This window comes from Phocoena phocoena, chromosome 2 (assembly GCF_963924675.1).
Source record: "Phocoena phocoena chromosome 2, mPhoPho1.1, whole genome shotgun sequence".
Classification (NCBI taxonomy): Eukaryota; Metazoa; Chordata; class Mammalia; order Artiodactyla; family Phocoenidae; genus Phocoena; species Phocoena phocoena.
Genome location: NC_089220.1, coordinates 111,500,034 through 111,520,263, shown reverse-complemented (window position 1 = coordinate 111,520,263; position 20,230 = coordinate 111,500,034). Strand labels below are relative to the sequence as shown.

At 45.5% G+C, this 20,230-nt stretch overlaps 1 protein-coding gene across 1 annotated transcript in view; it reads right to left on the bottom strand.

The window, feature by feature from the left end:
• NOX5 (NADPH oxidase 5) overlaps window positions 1-12,566 on the bottom strand; it is a 33,657-nt gene extending 21,091 nt beyond the window's left edge. Inside the window, 9 exon segments of the mRNA XM_065871180.1 lie at window positions 828-995; window positions 2,318-2,382; window positions 2,599-2,733; window positions 2,897-3,056; window positions 4,555-4,780; window positions 5,779-5,988; window positions 10,620-10,783; window position 12,398; window positions 12,448-12,566. Coding sequence (XP_065727252.1) covers window positions 828-995; window positions 2,318-2,382; window positions 2,599-2,733; window positions 2,897-3,056; window positions 4,555-4,780; window positions 5,779-5,988; window positions 10,620-10,783; window position 12,398; window positions 12,448-12,566 — 1,248 coding nt within the window.
• Window positions 12,567-20,230: the final 7,664 nt, after the last annotated feature.

Below are 20,230 nucleotides of genomic sequence, written 5' to 3'. Positions count from 1 at the left end.
GGCTCTCGTGAGCTCTCATCTACATGTATGCAACAGCCTCCCCAGTGGTCCCCTCCAAGCCATCTTCTACAGAGTGAGTAAAGAAATGCAGCTGGAGTATAAAGCACCTCAATACCACTGCCCACCCATCCCCCACCCTGCTCAAGGGTTCCCCGTGGCCTGCAGAGTAAGGCCACTCACGCTTAGGCCCTGCCCACCCCTCCAGCTTCTCCCTGGCACCTTGGCTCCAGCTGTGCCAAACTACCTGTAGCCCCCCAAGCACAGCATGCCCTTTCATAACTCTGTGCCTTTGCCCATGCTGTTCCTTATCCAAGCAAACCCTTCCCTGTCTTGTCTATCCAACAAACTCCTATTCATCTTTCAAAACCCTGAAAAGGCAGCTCCCCTCTCATTCTGAAGCTTCTCTGATCTCTCAAAGACAAAGAGTTTTAACACCTCCTGGGATTCTTCTTCTCTTACCAACACAGCCCTGCACTGTAACGGAAGGGCTGCTATCCTACTAGCCTGTGTGCCCATGGAGAGTGGGACAGTGCCTAAGCCTTCTCTGCATCTCTGTCACCTAGTGCAGGGCCTGCCACCTTGTAGACACTAATATATACTTACTGAAGGTATTCTGTGCACACTGGCCTTTAGTAGTACCCTGCTTACCTGTCATTCCCCTTCCAGAAGTGTCATTCCCGGAGGGCTGGATCGAGTCTTGCACTTTGCTTATCTTCTCCACTGTGATGGGGTGCCCCATTTCCTTGGGAGCGGGGGTCTAACAGAGTACTCAGCTTCTGCACCCCACCACCTGTGACTCCCCTTGGCTCGTCAGGCCCCCTTTGCACCTTGGAAGGGAGGAGATTGACTTCCACGATGCACAGGGCCTCCATGAGGGATGCGGCCGGGCCAACGGCCTTCTCCAGGAAGAATAAGATGCCAGGGACCAGCAGCTACTTCCAGAAGTTGGGTCCATGCAGACATGGGAGGTAGGACAGGTGGGTCCAAGAGAACACCTGTGGGGGTGAGGAGTAAGTTGCCAGAGTCAGGGCCTGGGGGTGGAACAGAGCCAAGGTTCATGGCCATCCTTAAAGCCAGGACTGTGCCCAGAGCCTTGGCCACGCACACCCTCTCCTGGGAACAGGCTTGGGTAGGAGGTTGGGGGTGGGAAGCTTCGTGGCCTCTCTGTTCTGGGGGCTTGGTCCAGAAAGTCTGTAAGGGAAGATTCTTGGCGCTAGTGGCAAACATCTGGAACATCTGCCTGGGGGTGCTCTGGGCAGAGTGAACTGCCCCCTCTGATGGGCTCATGAGCATCAGTGTCTCGGCCCACTGACCCTTTCTCAGCGAGAAGGAAGGAAAGACAGCAATGGTGTTCTGGGAGCGGAGGAGAAAGAGCAAAGCCCTGCGTTGTTTTTTTGGTTTTTTTGCGGTACACGGGCCTCTCACTGTTGTGGCCTCTCCCGCTGCGGAGCACAGGCTCCGGACACACAGGCTCAGAGGCCATGGCTCACGGGCCCAGCCGCTCCGCGGCATGTGGGATCCTCCCAGATCGGGGCACGAACCTGTGTCCCCTGCATCGGCAGGCGGACTCTCAACCACTGCGCCACCAGGGAAGCCCAGCCCTGAGTTTTAATACCTGCTCTGCTACTAGCTGTGGGACCTTGGCCTGGTAAGTTACTTTTCTGAGAGTCAGATTCCTCATGGGTCAAATGAGGATGCTGATTCTGACTTCAAAGGATCATTGCTGGCCCCAAGTAGGTGCCGTGTATACATATATATATATATGTCTATTTCTGATGTGACCAGATCAGTCCAAGGGACAGTTCCGATCTCCCAACCAAATCCTCTGTGACCTCTCTCGAGGAGGCTAGAGAGAGGAAAGCAAGGCTAGACCTAATACTTTTGGACTGACCATGTGCCAGGTGTGTGTAGTTATTGGCTTCACATGTATTATCTCATTTAATTCCTAAAATATTAATAACTTCAAAGGTAGAGAATTATAGCTCCGTTTTACAGATGATGACAATGAGTGACCCGTAAGTAGTGGGGTGGGGATTAGAATCCCGAAAGCCTGTGTTCCTTCCCCTCCCTGTGCCCAGTTTAATACAATTAGAGCAAGGGGATAAGCCAGCAAAAAAGCCAGAAGAATCTTCTAGAGCAGAACATTTTCACTCAGCAGACATAAACTACAGCCCAATGGCAGAACCCCAAATCACATGTCCATAGTACACAGACCGCCTGGACCTTCCTGGGCTCTGGAGTAATTTAGAGGGAACGCAGCATGAAATGAAGTTGGGAGCCCAGGATGGGACAGGCAAAGGGGCAAGGGCTGGGGCGCCTCAAAGTGGCCACTCCTGCGGACACAGGAGCTGGAGCAGGCGGACATGAGAAGCAGCAGTAGGGCTTCCCTGGTGGTGCAGTGGTTGAGAGTCCACCTGCCGATGCAGGGGACACGGGTTCGTGCCCCGGTCCGGGAAGATCCCACATGCCGCGGAGCGGCTGGGCCCGTGAGCCATGGCCGCTGAGCCTGCGCGTCCGGAGCCTGTGCTCTGCAACGGGAGGGGCCACAGCAGCGAGAGGCCTGCGTACCGCAAAATAAATAAGTAAATAAATAAAAACAGATGAGAAGCAGCAGTAGCAGCAGGGCCACACCGGTCACGGAGGCCGAGCCGTGGACCTAGCCAATGCCAGGTCTCGTGGTGAGCAGCAGTTCCCAAAACTGGAAGGGGCTGGCCTTGGACTGAGCCCGGAGTGCTGGAGACGAGCACAAGACAAGCTCTGCCCACTGCGCTTTCCCTTTGGGGTTCCCACCCCTCCCCCTTCTCTGCCCATCGGGCCGGCAGGACACACAGGGGCAGGATAACCGAGTGGTTTGTGGAAAGCCCAGGTGCCCACCCCCCAGCCCCAGGCTACTCACCGAAGTTCACCACATGGGCCACAGTGTGGACGAGGGAGAGCCCGACCACCACGTAGCCCATAAGCGGGTGGAACTGGAGGTTGTGGCGCAGCAGCAGGACCTGAGCCAGCCACGTGGCCCACAGTCACGTGAGGCCGGGCAAAGCGGTAGAGAGCCCCACCTGGCTCGCTCTCCGCCCTGTCCTCTGCTCCCCAGCAGCTGTTTCCCTACTCTGAGCCTGTTGTGCTTCCTAAACGGGGCCCTGTCACCACCTCCCCTGCCCCCAAGCCTCTGCTGCTCCCCTAGGTCCAAAGCTGGGGGTCTGCAAAGTAGGATCTCCAGAATTGGTGAAGAAAAATTGTTACCAGAATACCTGGTAACAGAATGTCTGCTGGTATCACTTTTATCTCAACACGTGGGAAGCACATAAGCTTTTACTAATATTTAGTATCTGTGTAGACATGGTGCCCTCATTTAGTCATATGTCAGACTGGCACCATGTCACATGTGGTTCTCGAGATGTCCTGGGGGCAGATGGGGCTTTTCAAGGGGTTTATGATGAAGGTCCCCTCACTTGCTCGTTTACTTCAATGTATTCATGCATGCCCTGATACGTGGATTTGCAGATTACATTAACTGCTTTTAAGTAAGCTAACCATCCCTCAGCAGGGACAAGTAGCTTAAAAAGATTCCCTACAGAGAAAATAAAGACTGAAAATAGTGTTAATAAGGCAAGAGCAAGTGACCACAAAAATGAGTCACATGTCTCCCACCCCTGGTGTGAATTCTTTGTAGCCAGTTATGAGGTTATAAATAAAACCCACTCTAATAAGAAGCTGATATTGTCAGGAGGAGTATTTGGACTAGAGATGTGCAGCCCTGATCATTAAGAATGAACCTTGGGACTTCCTTCGCGGTCCAGTGGTTAAGACTTCGCCTTCCAATGCAAGGGGTGCGGGTTCGATCCCTGGTCGGGGAGCTAAGAACCCAAATGCCTCGCGGCCAAAAAACCAAAACATAAAACAGAAGCAATCTTGTAAAACATTCAGTAAAGACTTTAAAAAATGGTCCACATCGAGAAAATCTTAAAAAAAGAAAGAAAAGGATGAAGCTTGCCTTATAGTTATATTGTGCCATAAACCTACTGGCTAATGATAATAGGGCATGCATATAATTATAAGTAGGTGAGCATATACTGGGTAACTGGGAGGGGTTTTTGTTTTCTGTTTATTTTTGTCGCGTTTTATTTCATTCCACTTGCCAAAGTGTGTCATCAAATACGCTTGGAGACGTCGGTCTCTGATCCCCAGGATCACATCCTGGCATCCATAGGCCTCTGGACGTATTCTCTTTCTGGTCAGAGCTCTGCACAGGAGCCAGCCCACCTCCTCTGGGCCCACCTTAGGATTATTGTGAGGATGAGATGGAAAGTGAGTAGCACTGTGACTTGTACATAGTAGCACACAAAAATGCCAGCTATGTTATTTACCTGCTGTGTGACTCTGGACAGCTCACTGCCCCCTCTGAGCCTCAGTCCCCACCACTGAGTGTTGGCCGTTGAGTTGTAAGGTGCCATCCTACCCTGACACTGCAGGTGTCCACGTGTGGGTCCTTTCGTCTAAGAGGAGCCTACATCAGTCCCCCACCCGCTTCGCTGCGTCGTGCCCGCAGAAACCTACCGCGATGAAGCTGCAGTCAAAGTTGAGGCATTGGCCGCAGCCTTTGGCCACCATGACACTGGCGCCGAGGGGCCGGTGCACACTAGCTGCCAGGGCAAAGAGCAGCACGTGGAGGCCCACGTAGGCGGCCAGGTGGCTGTGGTGGTTGTGCCAGTAGGCAGAGGTCAGCTGGCGAGGACGGTGTCGGGGCGGCCCGGCGGCGCAAGGAGTCAGCCAGTGGGCAGCACTGTGAGAGAGGGCTCCACTCAGAAGGCCGCGGTGTGGCGGGGACCACCAGAGTCTGAACCTAGAGACCCCATTCCCTCTGCGGCCCACTAACTCTCAGGGAGCCTCGTGGCAAACAGGCCAGCTTTCTTTTACACCTGGAAACAGAGAGGTCAAGTGACTTGCTTACAGTCACACAGCTAGGTGGAACTGGGATGAATCTCTGGTCTTTCGGATGCCACACGCACGACTTTTTTTTTTAGCTACCTCTCCTTACCTCCCAACTGGGGGCGGGGCGGGAGAGGTAATCGAAAAGGATGGAAGAATCTGAGACATTTTGTGATAACCCACGAGAAAGTTAATACACAAAAAGAATGAACTACAAAACTGGCACTGTTCAGAGCTTGGAGTCAGACAAACTTGGGTCTGTTGTTACACCCTTTTTATATTATTTTCTCCACAGCGCTTATCAAATTTGTATTTATCTAGTTATGTACTTGTTTACTGGTATCAATTACCTGTCCCTCAGTCTGGAACGTAGCCCCAGCAGAGCTCTGCCATTACTAAGAACAAGACTTGGTACATAGTAGCTGCTCAACGAAGTTGAATAAATAACTGTCTTTGCTAACTATCTGTGTGATCCTAGGCGTGTTACCTCAGGTGAAGTAACTTTAATGTCCTTTTGTAACTTCATTCCTTTTGAAACGTTAATTTCCTTTTCCATGCTATGCACTGGTATATTTGTAAAAATGCCCAGCACTTAATATTGTGAGTTGATTCGAAAGAAACACTATAGAAAATGGACACATGACAACAGCTGCCCTGCAGTACAGACCTTTGTCCCCAAGAGAAAGCAGGCAAAGAGGGGAGGGGCTGGGCGGGGCTTATCGGGGGGCGGGGCCGACTTGGGTGGGGAGGGGTGGGGCCGGGCCGAGGGATCATCCCTGCGTTCAGGCCACACTTCGCACCTGGTGTCTAATCCCAGCACTGGCAGTGCCCCTGCACGAGATAGGGCGGTACCTGATGGTCAGATTCTCCATAACCCCGGGGAAGCGCCGCAGCTCGTCTGGAAGCTCATCGAAGGTGATGGCGCCGCTGCAGTCCTTGTCCGCCAACTTGAAGAGCGCCAGAGTCAGCTGGTCCAGCTTCTCCTCGGGCAGCGAGATGGCGCTCTCACGCAGGCACGACAGCAGCACGATGCGCAGCTCATCACGTTGATGGAGCCGCTCCCTGGCCCGAGTGAGGATGACGCCGAGTGGGGCCCTGCCCCCAGACCTCGCTCTGTACTTGCAGACTCGCCCTGCCTTGCACAACCATTGCATCAGTGGTTCGTTCACCTTCATCTTTCTGCCAACCAACTCTCTTTAGGAGCATAGACCAGGCAATCGAAGGACATATGGCCCCTTCCGCTCACAAACCTTCCATGGCTCCCTATTGCCAAGCTCAACAGAGGTGAACATCTCCCTAAGCATGGAGAATCTTTGGACTCAGTGCATGCCTTCCTCCAGAATCTGCAGCCTTCTCTCTAAGTACCACTCAACTTCCAAGATCATCTGTCCAGAAGATACACTTGCTTACCTAATCTATAAGGAGCTACGTGCCCAGAGCTTCAATTACCCAGAGGCGAATTGTATATGAGGTGATGGTGAAGAAGTTCCCTGTTGTTCCCCGACTTGTAGCAAACTTTGCTCATCCATGTTGTCCTGAGAGGCTGCAGCTGGGCCCTCAAGTCCAGCCTTGTGGCCTTATGTGAACATGAGTGGCTAAGAGTGACATGAAAAGGAAGCCAGAAGTACTGTCGACCCTCCGAAAGGTTGCGTTCTGCATCCGTGGATTCCACCCGCGGTTGGTTGAATCGGCGGATGTGGAACCCACGGATACCGAGGGCCGACTGTATGACTCCATTTTATCTACGGGACTTGAGCATACACGGATTTTGGTATCCACTGGGGTCCTGGAACCAATCGGAGAAACTACTGTACCAACTGAGATGAGATTTGGGGCACTTTTTTTTCCTGTATATATTTTCATTCTTCATGAGCAGCAGGACTTGTGATTAGTGATTTCTGGGCCTGTTTTGGATATAGACACACCTGAGTTAGCAACATGCTTCTGCCCCTTACTGTGTGATGGTGGGCTATAAGTCCTTTAGAGTATTGCACCTTACTTTGCTCATCTCTAAAATTCCTCCCTTTCAGAGTTGGTTCAAGGATAATAGAGCACTTAATGCACTTAATGCAGTATATGGAAGACGGTAGCTGCATATAAATGAAAAGTCTTATTGGTACTGTGATCATCACTTGGGCCAAAGTCAAAGTCTGTAATCACGTACAGAGTCTAATATGCCACTCTCCAGCCATACCTCCCGTCCTTCAGTTTTCCTAGTCAAGAGCCAGCATGAAGCATACTTTAAAGAAAACCTTAGCAAAGCTCTGCCAAGAAACTCATGCACCCTGGACCAACTTGCTTCCTATTGCACTCTTCAGGGTCCGTGTAGCCCCCAGGAGTGGTCTGAGACTTAGCCCATTTGAAATGACCTATGGGAGGCCTTTTCTTACTACTGACATTCTACTGGATGAGGACATAAACCAGGCCCTGAGATATACTATTAATCTAGGACAAGTTCAGAAGGCAATCCAGGACTATGCCCACAAGACACTGCCAGCTCCCACTAAAAATACAGAGGAAGGAGCAGTTCCTTCACAAATAAACCCCGGGGATCAAGTTCTTCTTAAAACCTGGAAAGAGGGGGTCCCCCCAAGACCACCTATTGCACAGGATGGGTTGAAGCCTTCGCCACCCAATCTGAAAGGGCTATGGAAGTCTTTAAGTCCCTTTTAAAAGAAATACTTCCTCGGTTTGGACTTCCAAAGTCCCTGCAGAGTGACAACAGGCCCTCTTTTTATAGCCAGAATCACACAAGGGTTCACAATGGCCTGTGGGCGCTCGGACCGCATCCAGAGCACCCATCCCTCCCCACCCCCTTCACACCCTCTCACCCATTCAGCTTTATACCCTCCTTAGCCAATCTCAAGTCCAGGGTTCTCCTTCAGAATTATTGTTGTGTACATTGTTATTCCTCGTCCCTCTGCCCTTCCATTACACTGACCCTAAACATACCTCACCCCTCGGTGGGCTCCAGCTACCTGTTTTCTCCTTTGCTGCACCAGGGCAGCTACAAGTGAACATTGCTGAAGAAAAGCACCTAAGAGAGCAGGAAGTGTCTGATCCCAGCCATGGCAAGGCCTTCAGCTTGCCCGCAGTCCTCTCATGCTTCTCTAGCATGGCCGCAGTCCTGCTGTCTGCCGAGACCACTTCTCACCTCCATGCCCATCTAGTCCCTGCCTGGCTCTCAGAGAAAACTGGAACCCCTGGAAGCGAGTGCCCTCTAGTTCCTGCCTTGAAACTACAAACCTCCTCTCACCTGCTGTCTCCTTCCCCACCTCTGTCTGCAAGGGGGAGGTGAGTGTGCTGCTTCCTCCTGTCACAGGCCAACCTCTCCATCTAAGGTTGTTGATAAGCCCCAGGTGTGGGCCAAGCTTGGTGGTCAGAAAGCAGTCAGTGAAGAGGGTCCCATGGAGATTGGGGTGGGGTCTGAGGAAGATGCTCCGGAAGCAGGTACAGTCAATTGCCCATGTAGTGGTGGTGGTGTGGGTCAACTTGGGAAGTGGGCTCCAAGAATGAGGTCTGGCTAGACTGTCAGGCGGGAATGGGAGGTAGAGAAACCCCATAGGCCAGAGGGCCTTGCCCAGGAGCAGATCTGCAGCTGGGTTGAGTTTTCAGGATGCAAATCCAGCCCTGTGACTCCCCTGCTCAATGCTCTTCAATGGCTCCCCATTGCTCGTTGTACTGAGACTCCAAACCATGGCCCCCGGGGCCTGCCCCGTCTGGCCTCACCAACTACCCCAGCCTCATTGGGTGCCTTTTTCCCACTTCAGCCTCCCTTCCTTTGATGATTCTGGGTCTTTAGACACCCTTTAAGCCACAAAGTTGTCAAAGAATGAAGGTCACTGCAGTGTCACTTACAATGCCAAAAAACGGAGTGGGGAATAATGAAATTCTCCCTTTTGGAAATGGGGTTTGAGTAAATAGTAATAAATAACAGCTGACACCTGTAAAGGTGGTACCCCGAACTAGGCACTTTCCTGAGTTTACATAAGTTAACTAATTTAATCCTCCTAGCAACCTCACGAGTATGTGCTATTATGATGGTCACTATTTTTATGTGACACGTGAAGAAATTAAAGCAGGGAGAAGTTAAGTAACTTGCCCAGGGTCACATGATTAATTCCTGGTGGAGCTGAGATTTGAACCTGGGTAACCTGGCCTCAGAATCAGAGACCTTAGAGTATATACTAGATGATTCTATTTATTTGAAATTCTAGAAATGGTACGGTCATAGAAAGTGGTGGAGTGGGAGGCATTGATAGCAAAAGGGGAGGGAACGTTTTAGTCTAATAAATACGTTTTCTTTCTTGATTGCAGTGGTTGTGGTTTATACAGATGTACGAATTTGTCAAAGCTCATTGAACTCAATTCTTAAAATATTGTATTAAATATTTCAATAAAGTTAATTTTACAAAAAAAAAAAAAGAAAAGAATCAGAGACCTTAACCATTAGGCTGTGCTACATGGAACACAGGACACAGACGTACAGTGGGATACGATGCAGCCACTACAGATGAGGCTATAACAACATTGAGTTACCACTTCACACCCATTGGGATGGCTATGATCAAAAAAACAGAAAATAACAAGTGTTGGGGAAATTGGAACCCTTATGCATTGCTGGTGTGAATGTAAAACGGCATAACCACTGCGGAAAAAGAGTATGGCAGTTCCTCAAAAAAAAAGAATTGCCCTGTGATCCAGTAATTCCACTTCTGGGTATATGCCCCAAAGAATTGAAAGCAGCGTCTTGAAGAGATATTCGTACACCCATGTTTATAGCAGCATTATTCATAATAGCTGAGAGATGGAAGCAACCCAAGTGTCCACTGAAAAATGAATGGATAAACAAAATGTGTTACATACATACGATGGATAATATTCAGTCTTAAAAAAGAATGAAAGCCTGTCATATGGTACAACATGGGTGAGCCTTGAGAACATTATGCTAAGTGAAATAAGCTAGTTGCAAAAGGACAGCTGTTATGTAATTTCACTTAGATAATTTACCTACAGTAGTCAACTTCTTGGAGGAGGGGGAATAGGGAGTTATGATTAGTTGGTACAGTGTCAGTTTGGAAAAATGAAAAAGTTCTGGAGATGGATAGTGGTGATGGTTGCCCAAGAATGTGGATTTACTTGATGCTTCTGAACTCTACACTTAAAAATTGGTTAAAGTGGTAAATTTAATGTTATGTATATTTTACTACAATAAAAATGATATTATAAAGCAATACAGTCTTACATGAACAATTGGTTATATTGTTTAGTCAAAAAAAGCAGTGTATATAGTATAATCCCATTTTGTTTTCTGAAAAAAGTGGATGGTGAGTATATGCTATCAGAAGACAGTATAAAAAAATGTTATGGGTGATTTTTGTCATAGTGGGCTATTATGATGATTATTAAAAAGCAACAAAACAATTTCTTTTTGTAAACATATAAAAGAACAAAGGAAAGTTCTGGCTTCTGCTGAGTTGAATCAAGGGCATTTGTCTCCCTGCCAGGGACCCACCTTCTCCCCCAACAAAAGGGAAGCAGAGACCAGAGACAGGGCAGGGAACCCACAGAGAGACAGAGAGAGAGAGAGCTGTCAGCCTCACCTGGAGAAAACAGCCCCATGCTGGGTAGTCACTGAGATAGGCTGATTCCCTTTGTCCCCACTACTGAGTCCTGCCCCTGCCCCACCTCACAAAGGACCCTTACCGTCAACATCATGCACCTGGAAGAGGAATTGGAGTTTGTCTCTGGGACTGCCGTGGATGAGCAGGGTCCACGCCTCCTGCAGGTTCTGAAGCGTGATGGTGCCACTTCCATCTGAGTCAAACAGAATGAAGAATCTCTTGGCAAAGAAGGACTGTGACCAGAAGGGGGCGGGAGATGGGCACAAGTATGGCCACAGGGCCCAGGCTTTCTATTCATTCACTGCATCTGCGTGTGTGTGTGTGTGTGTGTGTGTGTGTGTGTGTGTGTGTGTACACACCGTGGGGTGGGAATCAGGGAGGACCCAGGTGCCTGAACACAGTGTGTGACCTGCCCACGAGGCCACACCAGGGGGCAGTGTCCGTGGCTCATCTGGCCAGCTGAGAGCAAGTTCGGGGTCTGGTGAAAGAACTGTTCAGCTGTAGCAAGGATGGGCTTGCGTCTGGGCCTCTGGCCCCCTTCTGGCCCCCGGGCCTGGTAATTTGCATAGGCTGTCCGTCCCCACAGTCCATCGCCCCCATCAGCCTTGCAGTCCAGACCTCTGGTGGCCCCTTACTCAACATGGGAAAAGGGTCAGATCGAGGGTCCCTCAAAGGCTCCTCCCAGGTCCTGTCTCATTCCCCTTGGGGTCACCCCAAGGGATAGTGAAGCCAGGAAGGACTTAGAAAATAGATACCACTTGAGTACCTGTGTCTTTGCCTTTACCTGTCGTTTGGGCTGCCTACAGCCTACATTTAAGTGTTCTTAACGTAGACTTGCTCTGAACAGCACCCGTTCTCAATTGCCGATTTACTCACTCCATTCATCATTCATTCATTCATTCAACAATCATGTCTGTGCAGCCTCTGCTTGCCAGGTCTGGTGTTGGGCTCTGGAAACACAGAAATTAAGAAAACAGGCTGGGTCAGTGTCACAGATATGCCAGGCCCGGAGGCTCCCCTTGAGGCAGGGAGAGGAGTCTAAGGGCTTTGGTGTCTGACCTCAGTTCACAAGCAGGAAGTCTACTATGGGCAGTCCAACCCTGCCTTGGCTTCACTCTTTTTCCCCTCGGCCCCTCGAGTAAGGCCTTTATCACTCTCTACCATCCCAAATGGCCTTTATCTTAAGATATTTTACAGCCCCTGTTAGGCAGAAGATCTTTCTTTCCTTCCCCATATTGACTATGAAAGGAGGCAGAGCATTTAGAGTTCTAAGTAGTATCTCTGTTACCAGCAAATGAGGGGCTCTCCCATCAAAATAGGGGCATTCAAATGCTCACTGGCTTGCACCCATCGAGGACACAGGTCACCATGAGATGCCAGCCCAGAGGACACCTGGGGCGAGACTCACTCCTTCCGCCTCTCAGCTAACGTCTCCGCTGTTTGTCGGGCATGCAGGCTGTCATGGGGATGGGCAGAGGACCTATGAAACCAAGAGAGAGGACTGGGGATGGCGTGGCAGTGCAAATGGGCCTTTAATGGATACAAATCATGGAAAAGATTATTTTGTGGCAGGCACTTAAGTCATAGCATCACCTTTGCCCGCGAGGCTAGCAGTAACTGTGAGGGCAATAATGTTTCTTAAGATTTGACAAGCTACTGATTTCCAACTTCACGTGTTGTTTGGAAGACCCCAGGAGGCCATGGCTACCATGAGGGATGGAAGGACCCCAGGAGCAGAGACAGAAACATCCTCTGGCCCTGCTTAGAAGTGGAGCCTCAAGCCCAGAGAAACCCGGGGAGCAACGTTTCCCTCCTTGTGAGGTACTGTGTCCTGCAAAGCAGATTACTCTTCCTCTATAAAATATGAGTGCGGGGTCCCCACCTCTGGAGTGGACACTCTTTCACGTTCAGGGCTCTTTTGAGCTCTTGCAGGTTGATTTCCCTGTCTTCTCCCGCAGTGGTCTCAAACTGGTGTGTCACCCACTGAAGCCACTTGGCGTCCTCCTCGGCACTCATGGTGCTGGCAGACAAAGGAGACAGGTTTGTCGGTTTGGGGTGGCCAAGGACTCAGGAGGACTCGTGATGGCCCCAGGACTTCTGTCTTCCCCCAATTAGGGCCTCGGACCTCCCACGGGGTTGAACCAGCTTCAGGGCGGGAGCTTTGCTTCCCCACAGCTGCTTCTTTACATCTCTAAGTCCCCGTTTCTTCCTTCCATCTGGCATTGGCCGGCCCAGGCTTAAGTCTCTTTAGCTTCTGGAATGACAGGGCCCCAGTGAGACAGACCCCAGACTGTGGTCAGAGAATGGCCCGCTCCACGGGTGCTATTAACATGATGACAGTGACTGTCCCACCTCACATTTCCATGGCTCTTTACTGTTTTCAAAATCCTTCCCATGCACTATTTCCTCTGGTCTCTGTTACCAAATGTAAAATACTCAACTTCTCTGAGCCTATTTCCTTCCTATGACATTTTGCAGAGAGGAAACAGGCTCAGAGCACTTGAGTTATTTAGCAGAATTTATTCAGCAGGTTACAGACAGAGCTCAACTCTGAGGCCAGTGCGTTTTCCATCACGCCCCAGAGCCTCCACCCTCTACCTGAACACTTGAGGTACAAGCCATGCCAGGACTGAGACCTCAGGGCTTGACTCTCCAGGTCCAGGGCGTATTCTACAATGTCATAAGGGCATCAGCCATCTAAACCCCTCACAGATGGGCTAGCTATACTGTGATCGGAACAGAGGTTAGTGATGAAATGAGGACCACACTTTCTGTGGCATCAGGACCCAGCAATACAAAATTGAGTCAATAAGTGAGAATTTGTAGCATCTTATTCTATAAATTTCCTCTGTGAGAATGGCTTTTGTCTGTATCCCATGAGTTTAATACAACCTTAAATGATTTAGCTACAATCAATCTTCATTATCTGCAGATTCCACATTTGCGAATTCATCTACTTGCTAAAATTTATTTGTAACCCTCAAATCAATACTTGCAGCATTTTTGAAGTCATTGTGGACATGGGTAAAGTGGGAATACATTTGAGTCTCCTGATGTGCATGTTCCCACCTGAGGTCAAACAAAGCGATGATGTGCCTACTTGTCTCAGCTCTCAGACTGTAAACAAATGCCCTTCCCACGATCTATTTAGTGCTGTGTGTTTCACGTTCTTGTGCTCTTCGTTGGTGATTTTGCTCTTTAAAATGGCCCCAGGAGTAATGCTGAAGGACCGTCTAGTGTTCCAAAGCACAGAAAGGCTGTGATCTGCCTTATGGAGAAATTACATGTGTTAGATAAGCTTTGTTTGGACATGAGTTCTGGTGCTGTTGACCATAAGTTCTATGTTAACGAATCAACAATTTCTGCTTTTAAAGGAGTCTTTAAACAGAAACACACATAAAACAAAATTATGTATTGATTATTATATGAAAAATTTGTGCCCATAAGGTGGCAGGAACCAAACCCTGTATTTATTTTCCCTAGGAGTAAAGGTTCAGAATTTCCTCATTCAGGGTTTGTGGTGACTTTATAGAAAACAACTATCATGAAAAATGAAAATTAACTGTATTTATAAATAAAGATTAAAAATAAATGAGCTAAAGTGAAATCAATCAGAGAAAGACAAATACTTTATGATATCACTTATATGTGGAATCTGAAAAATAAAACATACTAGTGAACATAACAGAAAAGAAACAGACCCACAGATATAGAGAACAAACTAGTGGTTACCAGTAGGGAGAGGATGGGGGAGAGGAAGGATAGAGGTAAGGGATTAAGATTTATGTATAAAATAAGCTACAAGGATATATTGTACAACACAGGGAAGGTAGCCAATATTTTATAATAACTATAAGTGGAGTATAACCTTTAAAAAAAATAAATGAGCTAGCTTCCATTTAAGGAACTAGAAAATGAATAAAATACACACATACATGAATAGAAGGAGAGATTCTTAAATATAAGATCTGAAATTAAGAAGATAAAAAGATAAAAAAGGTCAAAATGGTAAATTGATTTTAATTATGACAATGGTTTTACAGATGTATGCATATGTCAATACTCATCAAATAGTTCATTTTAATTATTGTACATCAATTATGCCTCAATATAGTGAAAAAAACAAGTCGGTTCTTTGAAAATACTAAGTGAAAAAGCATGATTAAAGAAAAAAGTGAAAAAATATACCATTAATATTGAGAAAGGCAATAGAATCCGGAAAAGGGAAGGGCTACAGAAATATAAGAGTATTGTGTGCAAATGCTTGGTGAACTTAGAGACGTGAATTAATTTCAAGAAGTAACCACCTGAACACACCAATAATCATTTAAGAAATTAGAAAGGGGGTTAAATGTCAACCATTTAAAATAATGTCAGGTAGTCCCTCCCATCAGGAAGCTTGCACAAGCCTCTTAGATAGCCTCATCTACCAAAGGGCAGACAGCAGAAGCAAGAAGAACTAAAATCCTGCAGGCTGTGGAACAAAAACCACAATCACAGAAAGACAGACAAATGAAAAGTCAGAATACTATGTCCCAGATGAAGGAACAAGATAAACAGCCAGAACAACAATTAAATGAAGAGAAGATAGGCAAACTTCCAGAAAAATAATTCAGAATAATGATAGGGAAGATGACCCAGGACCTCGGAAGAAGAATGGAGGTAAGGATCAAGAAGATGCAAGAAATGTTTAACAAAGATCTAGAAGAATTAAAGAACAAACAAACAAAGATGAACAATACAATAACTGAAATGAAAAATGCACTAGAAGGAATCAATAGCAGAATAACTGAGGCAGAAGAACGGTTAAGTGACCTGGAGGACAGAATGGTGGAATTTACTGCTGCAGCACAGAATAAAGAAAAAAGAATGAAAAGAAATAAGGACAACCTAAGAGACCTCTGGGACAACATTAAACACAACAACATTCGCATTATAGGGGTCCCAGAAGGAGAAGAGAGAGAGAAAGGACCCGAGAAAATATTTGAAGAGATTATAGTCGAAAACTTCCTTAACATGGGAAAGGAAATAGCCACCCAAGTCCCAGAAGCACAGAGAGTCCCATACATGATAAACCCAAGGAGAAACACGCCAGAAACATAGTAATCAAATTGGCAAAAATTAAAGACAAAGAAAAATTATTAAAAGCAGCAAGGGAAAAATGACAAATAACATACAAGGGAACTCCCATAAGGTTAACAGCTGATTTCTCAGCAGAAACTCTACAAGCCAGAAGGGAGTGGCATGATATACTTAAAGTGATGAAAGGAAAGAGCCTACAACCAAGATTACTCTACCCAGCAAGAATCTCATTCAGATTCGATGGAGAAATCAAAAGCTTTACAGATAAGCAAAAGCTAAGAGAATTCAGCACCACCAAACCAGCTCTACAACAATGCTAAAGGAACTTCTTTAAGTGGGAAACACGAGAGAAGAAAAGGACCTACAAAAACAAACCCCTCAAAATTAAGAAAATGGTCATAGGAACATACATATCGATAATTACCTTAAATGTGAATGGATTAAATACTCCAACCAAAAGACACAGGCTCCCTGAATGGATACAAAAACAAGACCCATATATATGGTGCCTACAAGAGACCCACTTCAGACCTAAGGACACATACAGACTGAAAGTGACGGGATGGAAAAAGATATTCCATGCCAATGGAAATCAAAAGAAAGCTGGAGTAGCAATACTCATATCAGATAAAATAGACTTTAAAACAAAGAATGTTACAAGAGAGAAGGAAGGACACTACATAATGATCAAGGGATCAATCCAAGAAGAAGATATAACAATTATAAATATATATGCACCCAACATAGGAGCACCTCAATACATAAGGCAACTGCTAACAGCTCTAAAAGAGGAAATCGACAGTAACACAGTAATAGTGGGGGACTTTAACACCTCACTTACACCAATGATAGATCATCCAGACAGAAAATTAATAAGGAAACACAAGCTTTAAATGACATAATAGACCAGATAGATTTAATTGATATTTATAGGACATTCCATCCAAAAACAGCAGATTACACTTTCTTCTCAAGTGTTCACGGAACATTCTACAGGATAGATCACATCTTGGGTCACAAATCAAGCCTCAGTAAATTTAAGAAAATTGAAATCATACCAAGCATCTTTTCTGACCACAACGCTATGAGATTAGAAATCAATTACAGGGGAAAAAAGGAAAAAACAAACACATGGAGGCTAAACAATACGTTACTAAATAACCAAGAGATCACTAAAGAAATCAAAGAGGAAATAAAACATACCTAGAGACAAATGACAATGAAAAACACGACGATCCAAAACCTATGAGATGCATCGAAAGCAGTTCTAAGAGGGAAGTTTATAGCTATACAACCCTACCTCAAGAAACAAGAAAAATCTCAAATAAACAATCTAACGTTACACATAAAGGAGAAGAACAAACAAACCCCAAAGTTAGCAGAAGGAAAGAAATCATAAAGATCAGAGCAGAAATAAATGAAATAGAAACAAAGAAAACAATAGCAAAGATCAATAAAACTAAAAGATGGTTCTTTGAGAAGATAAACAAAATTGATAAACCATTAGCCAGACTCATCAAGAAAAAGAGGGAGAGGACTCAAATCAATAAAATTAGAAATGAAAAAGGAGAAGTTACAACAGACACCACAGAAATACAAAGCATCCTAAGAGACTACTACAAGCAACTCTATGCCAATAAAATGGACGACCTGGAAGAAATGGACAAATTCTTAGAAAGGTATAACCTTCCAAGACTGAACCAGGAAGAAATAGAAAGTATGAACAAACCAATCACAAGTAATGAAATTGAAACTGTGATTAAAAATCTTCCAACAAACAAAAGTCCAGGACTAGATGGCTTCACAGGTGAATTCTGTCAAACATTTATAGAAGAGCTAACATCCATCCTTCTCAAACTCTTCCAAAAAATTGCAGAGGAAGGAAAACTCCCAAACTCATACTATGAGGCCACCATCACCCTGATACCAAAACCAGACAAAGATACTACAAAAAAAGGAAGTTACAGACCAATATCACCGGTGAATATAGATGCAAAAATCCTCAACAAAATACTAGCAAACAGAATCCAACAACATATTAAAATGATCATACACCATGATCAAGTGGGATTTATCCCAGAGATGCAAGGATTCATCAATATACACAAATCAATCAATGTGATACACCATATTAACACATTGAAGAATAAAAACCATATGATCATCTCAATAGATGCAGAAAAAGCTTTTGACAGAATTCAACACTGATTTATGATAAAAGCTCTCCAGAAGGTGGGCATAGAGGGAACCTACTTCAACATAATAAAGGCCATATGACAAACCCACAGCAAACATTATTCTCCATGGTGAAAAACTGACAGCATTTCCTCTAAGATCAGGAACAAGACAAGGATGTCCACTCTCGTCACTATTATTCAACATAGTTTTGGAAGTCCTAGCCATTGCAATCAGAGAAGGAAAAGAAATACAAATTGGAAAAGAAGAAGTAAAACTCTCACTGTTCACAGATGACATGATACCATACATAGAAAATCCTAAAGATGCCACCAGAAAACTACTAGAGCTAATCAATGAATTTGGTAAAGTTGCAGGATACAAAATTAATGCACAGAAATCTCTTGCATTCCTATACACTAATGATGAAAAATCTGAAAGAGAAATTAAAGAAACACTCCCATTTATCATTGCAACAAAAAGAATAAAATACCTAGGAATAAACCTACCTAGGGAGACAAAAGACCTGTATGCATTAAACTATAAGACACTGATGAAAGAAATTAAAGATGATACCAACAGATGGAGAGATATACCATGTTCTTGGATGGGAAGAATCAATATTGTGAAAGTGACTATACTACCCAAAGCAATCTACAGATTCAATGCAATCCCTATCAAATTACCCATGGCATTTTTTACAGAATTAGAACAAAAAATCTTAAAATTTGTATGGAGACATAAAAGACCCCAAATAGCCAAAGCAGTCTTGAGGGAAAAAAACGGAGCTGGAGGAATCAGGTTCCCTGACTTCAGACTATACTACAAAGCTACAGTCATCAAGACAATATGGTACTGGCACAAAAACAGAAATATAGATCAGTTGAACAGTATAGAAAGCCCAGAGATAAACCCTTTGTCCTTAATCTATGACAAAGGAGGCAAGGATATACAATGGAGAAAAGACAGTCTCTTCAATAAGTGGTGCTGGAAAAACTGGACAGCTACATGTAAAAGAATGAAATTAGAACACTCGCTAACACCATACACAAAAATTAACTCAAAATGGATTAGAGACCTAAATGTAAGACTGGACACTATAAAACTCTTAAAGGAAAACATAGGATGAACACTCTTTGACATAACTCACAGCAAGATCCTTTTTGACCCATCTCCTAGAGAAATGGAAATAAAAACAAAAATAAACAAATGGGACCTAATGAAACTTCAAAGCTTTTGCACAGCAAAGGAAACCCTAAACAAGATGAAAAGACAACCCTCAGAATGGGAGAAAATATTTGCAAATGAATAATCGGACGAAGGATTAATCTCCAAAATATATAAACAGCTCATGCAGCTCAATATTAAAAAAACAAACAACCCAATCCAAAAATGGGCAGAAGACCTAAATAGACATTTCTCCATAGAAGACATACAGATGGCCAAGAAGCACATGAAAAGCTGCTCAACATCACTAATTATTAGAGAAGTGCAAATCAAAACTACAATGAGATATCACCTCACACAGGTCAGAGTGGCCATCATCAAAAAATCTACAAACAATACTTGCTGGAGAGGATGTGGAGAAAAGGGAACCCTCCTGCACTGTTGGTGGGAATGTAAATTGATACAGCCACTATGGAGAACAATATGGAGATTCCTTAAAAAACTAAAAATAGAACTACCATATGACCCAGCAATCCCACTACTGGGCATATACCCTGAGAAAACCATAATTCAAAAAGATACACATACCACAATGTTCATTGCAGCACTATTTACAATTGCCAGGACATGGAAGAAACCGAAATGTCCCCAATAATATTGTTGCATGATTACAAAAGTATAAACATTAACTGTAGAGAATTAGAAAAATACCTAAAAGCACACAAACACTTTAAAAAAGATTTCTAAAAAAATCACTATAATCTACCTACCCAAACAAAATCACTGCTAATGTTGAGCATCTATTTCTAGTCACATGCAAAAGGTAGCCCAGCCTGGGATTCAGAGGGGGGTTGTGTTTGATGGACTCATTCACATGAGCTGGTTTTGAGGTAGGAGATAAATGGGCCCCTGGGCTGGACAGCTGGTATGTGTCAAGTGGAGGAAAACTGAAGCTTTGCTCTCACCCAGATGCTCCAAGGACAAAGCTAGTGGCAGAAGATGAGCTCTGCTGAAGTAAAGAGATAAGATGACCACTCCTGAGGTCAAGGAAAACTTCCCTGTCTGCACATGGGCGGGAAGGCTCCTTGGGGGTCAAAAAGGGAGGGGGCGCCACCCCATAATAGGTGTGGGACATACCACCACAGGCCTCTGCAGTGGGGTCCATCTTAGCAAAAAGTTGGCAGACATGTTGGGGAGGGTCCTAGGGCAGGTCAGGTGTGGAAAAAGAAACCAGATAATTGGCCAAAGGTAAACAA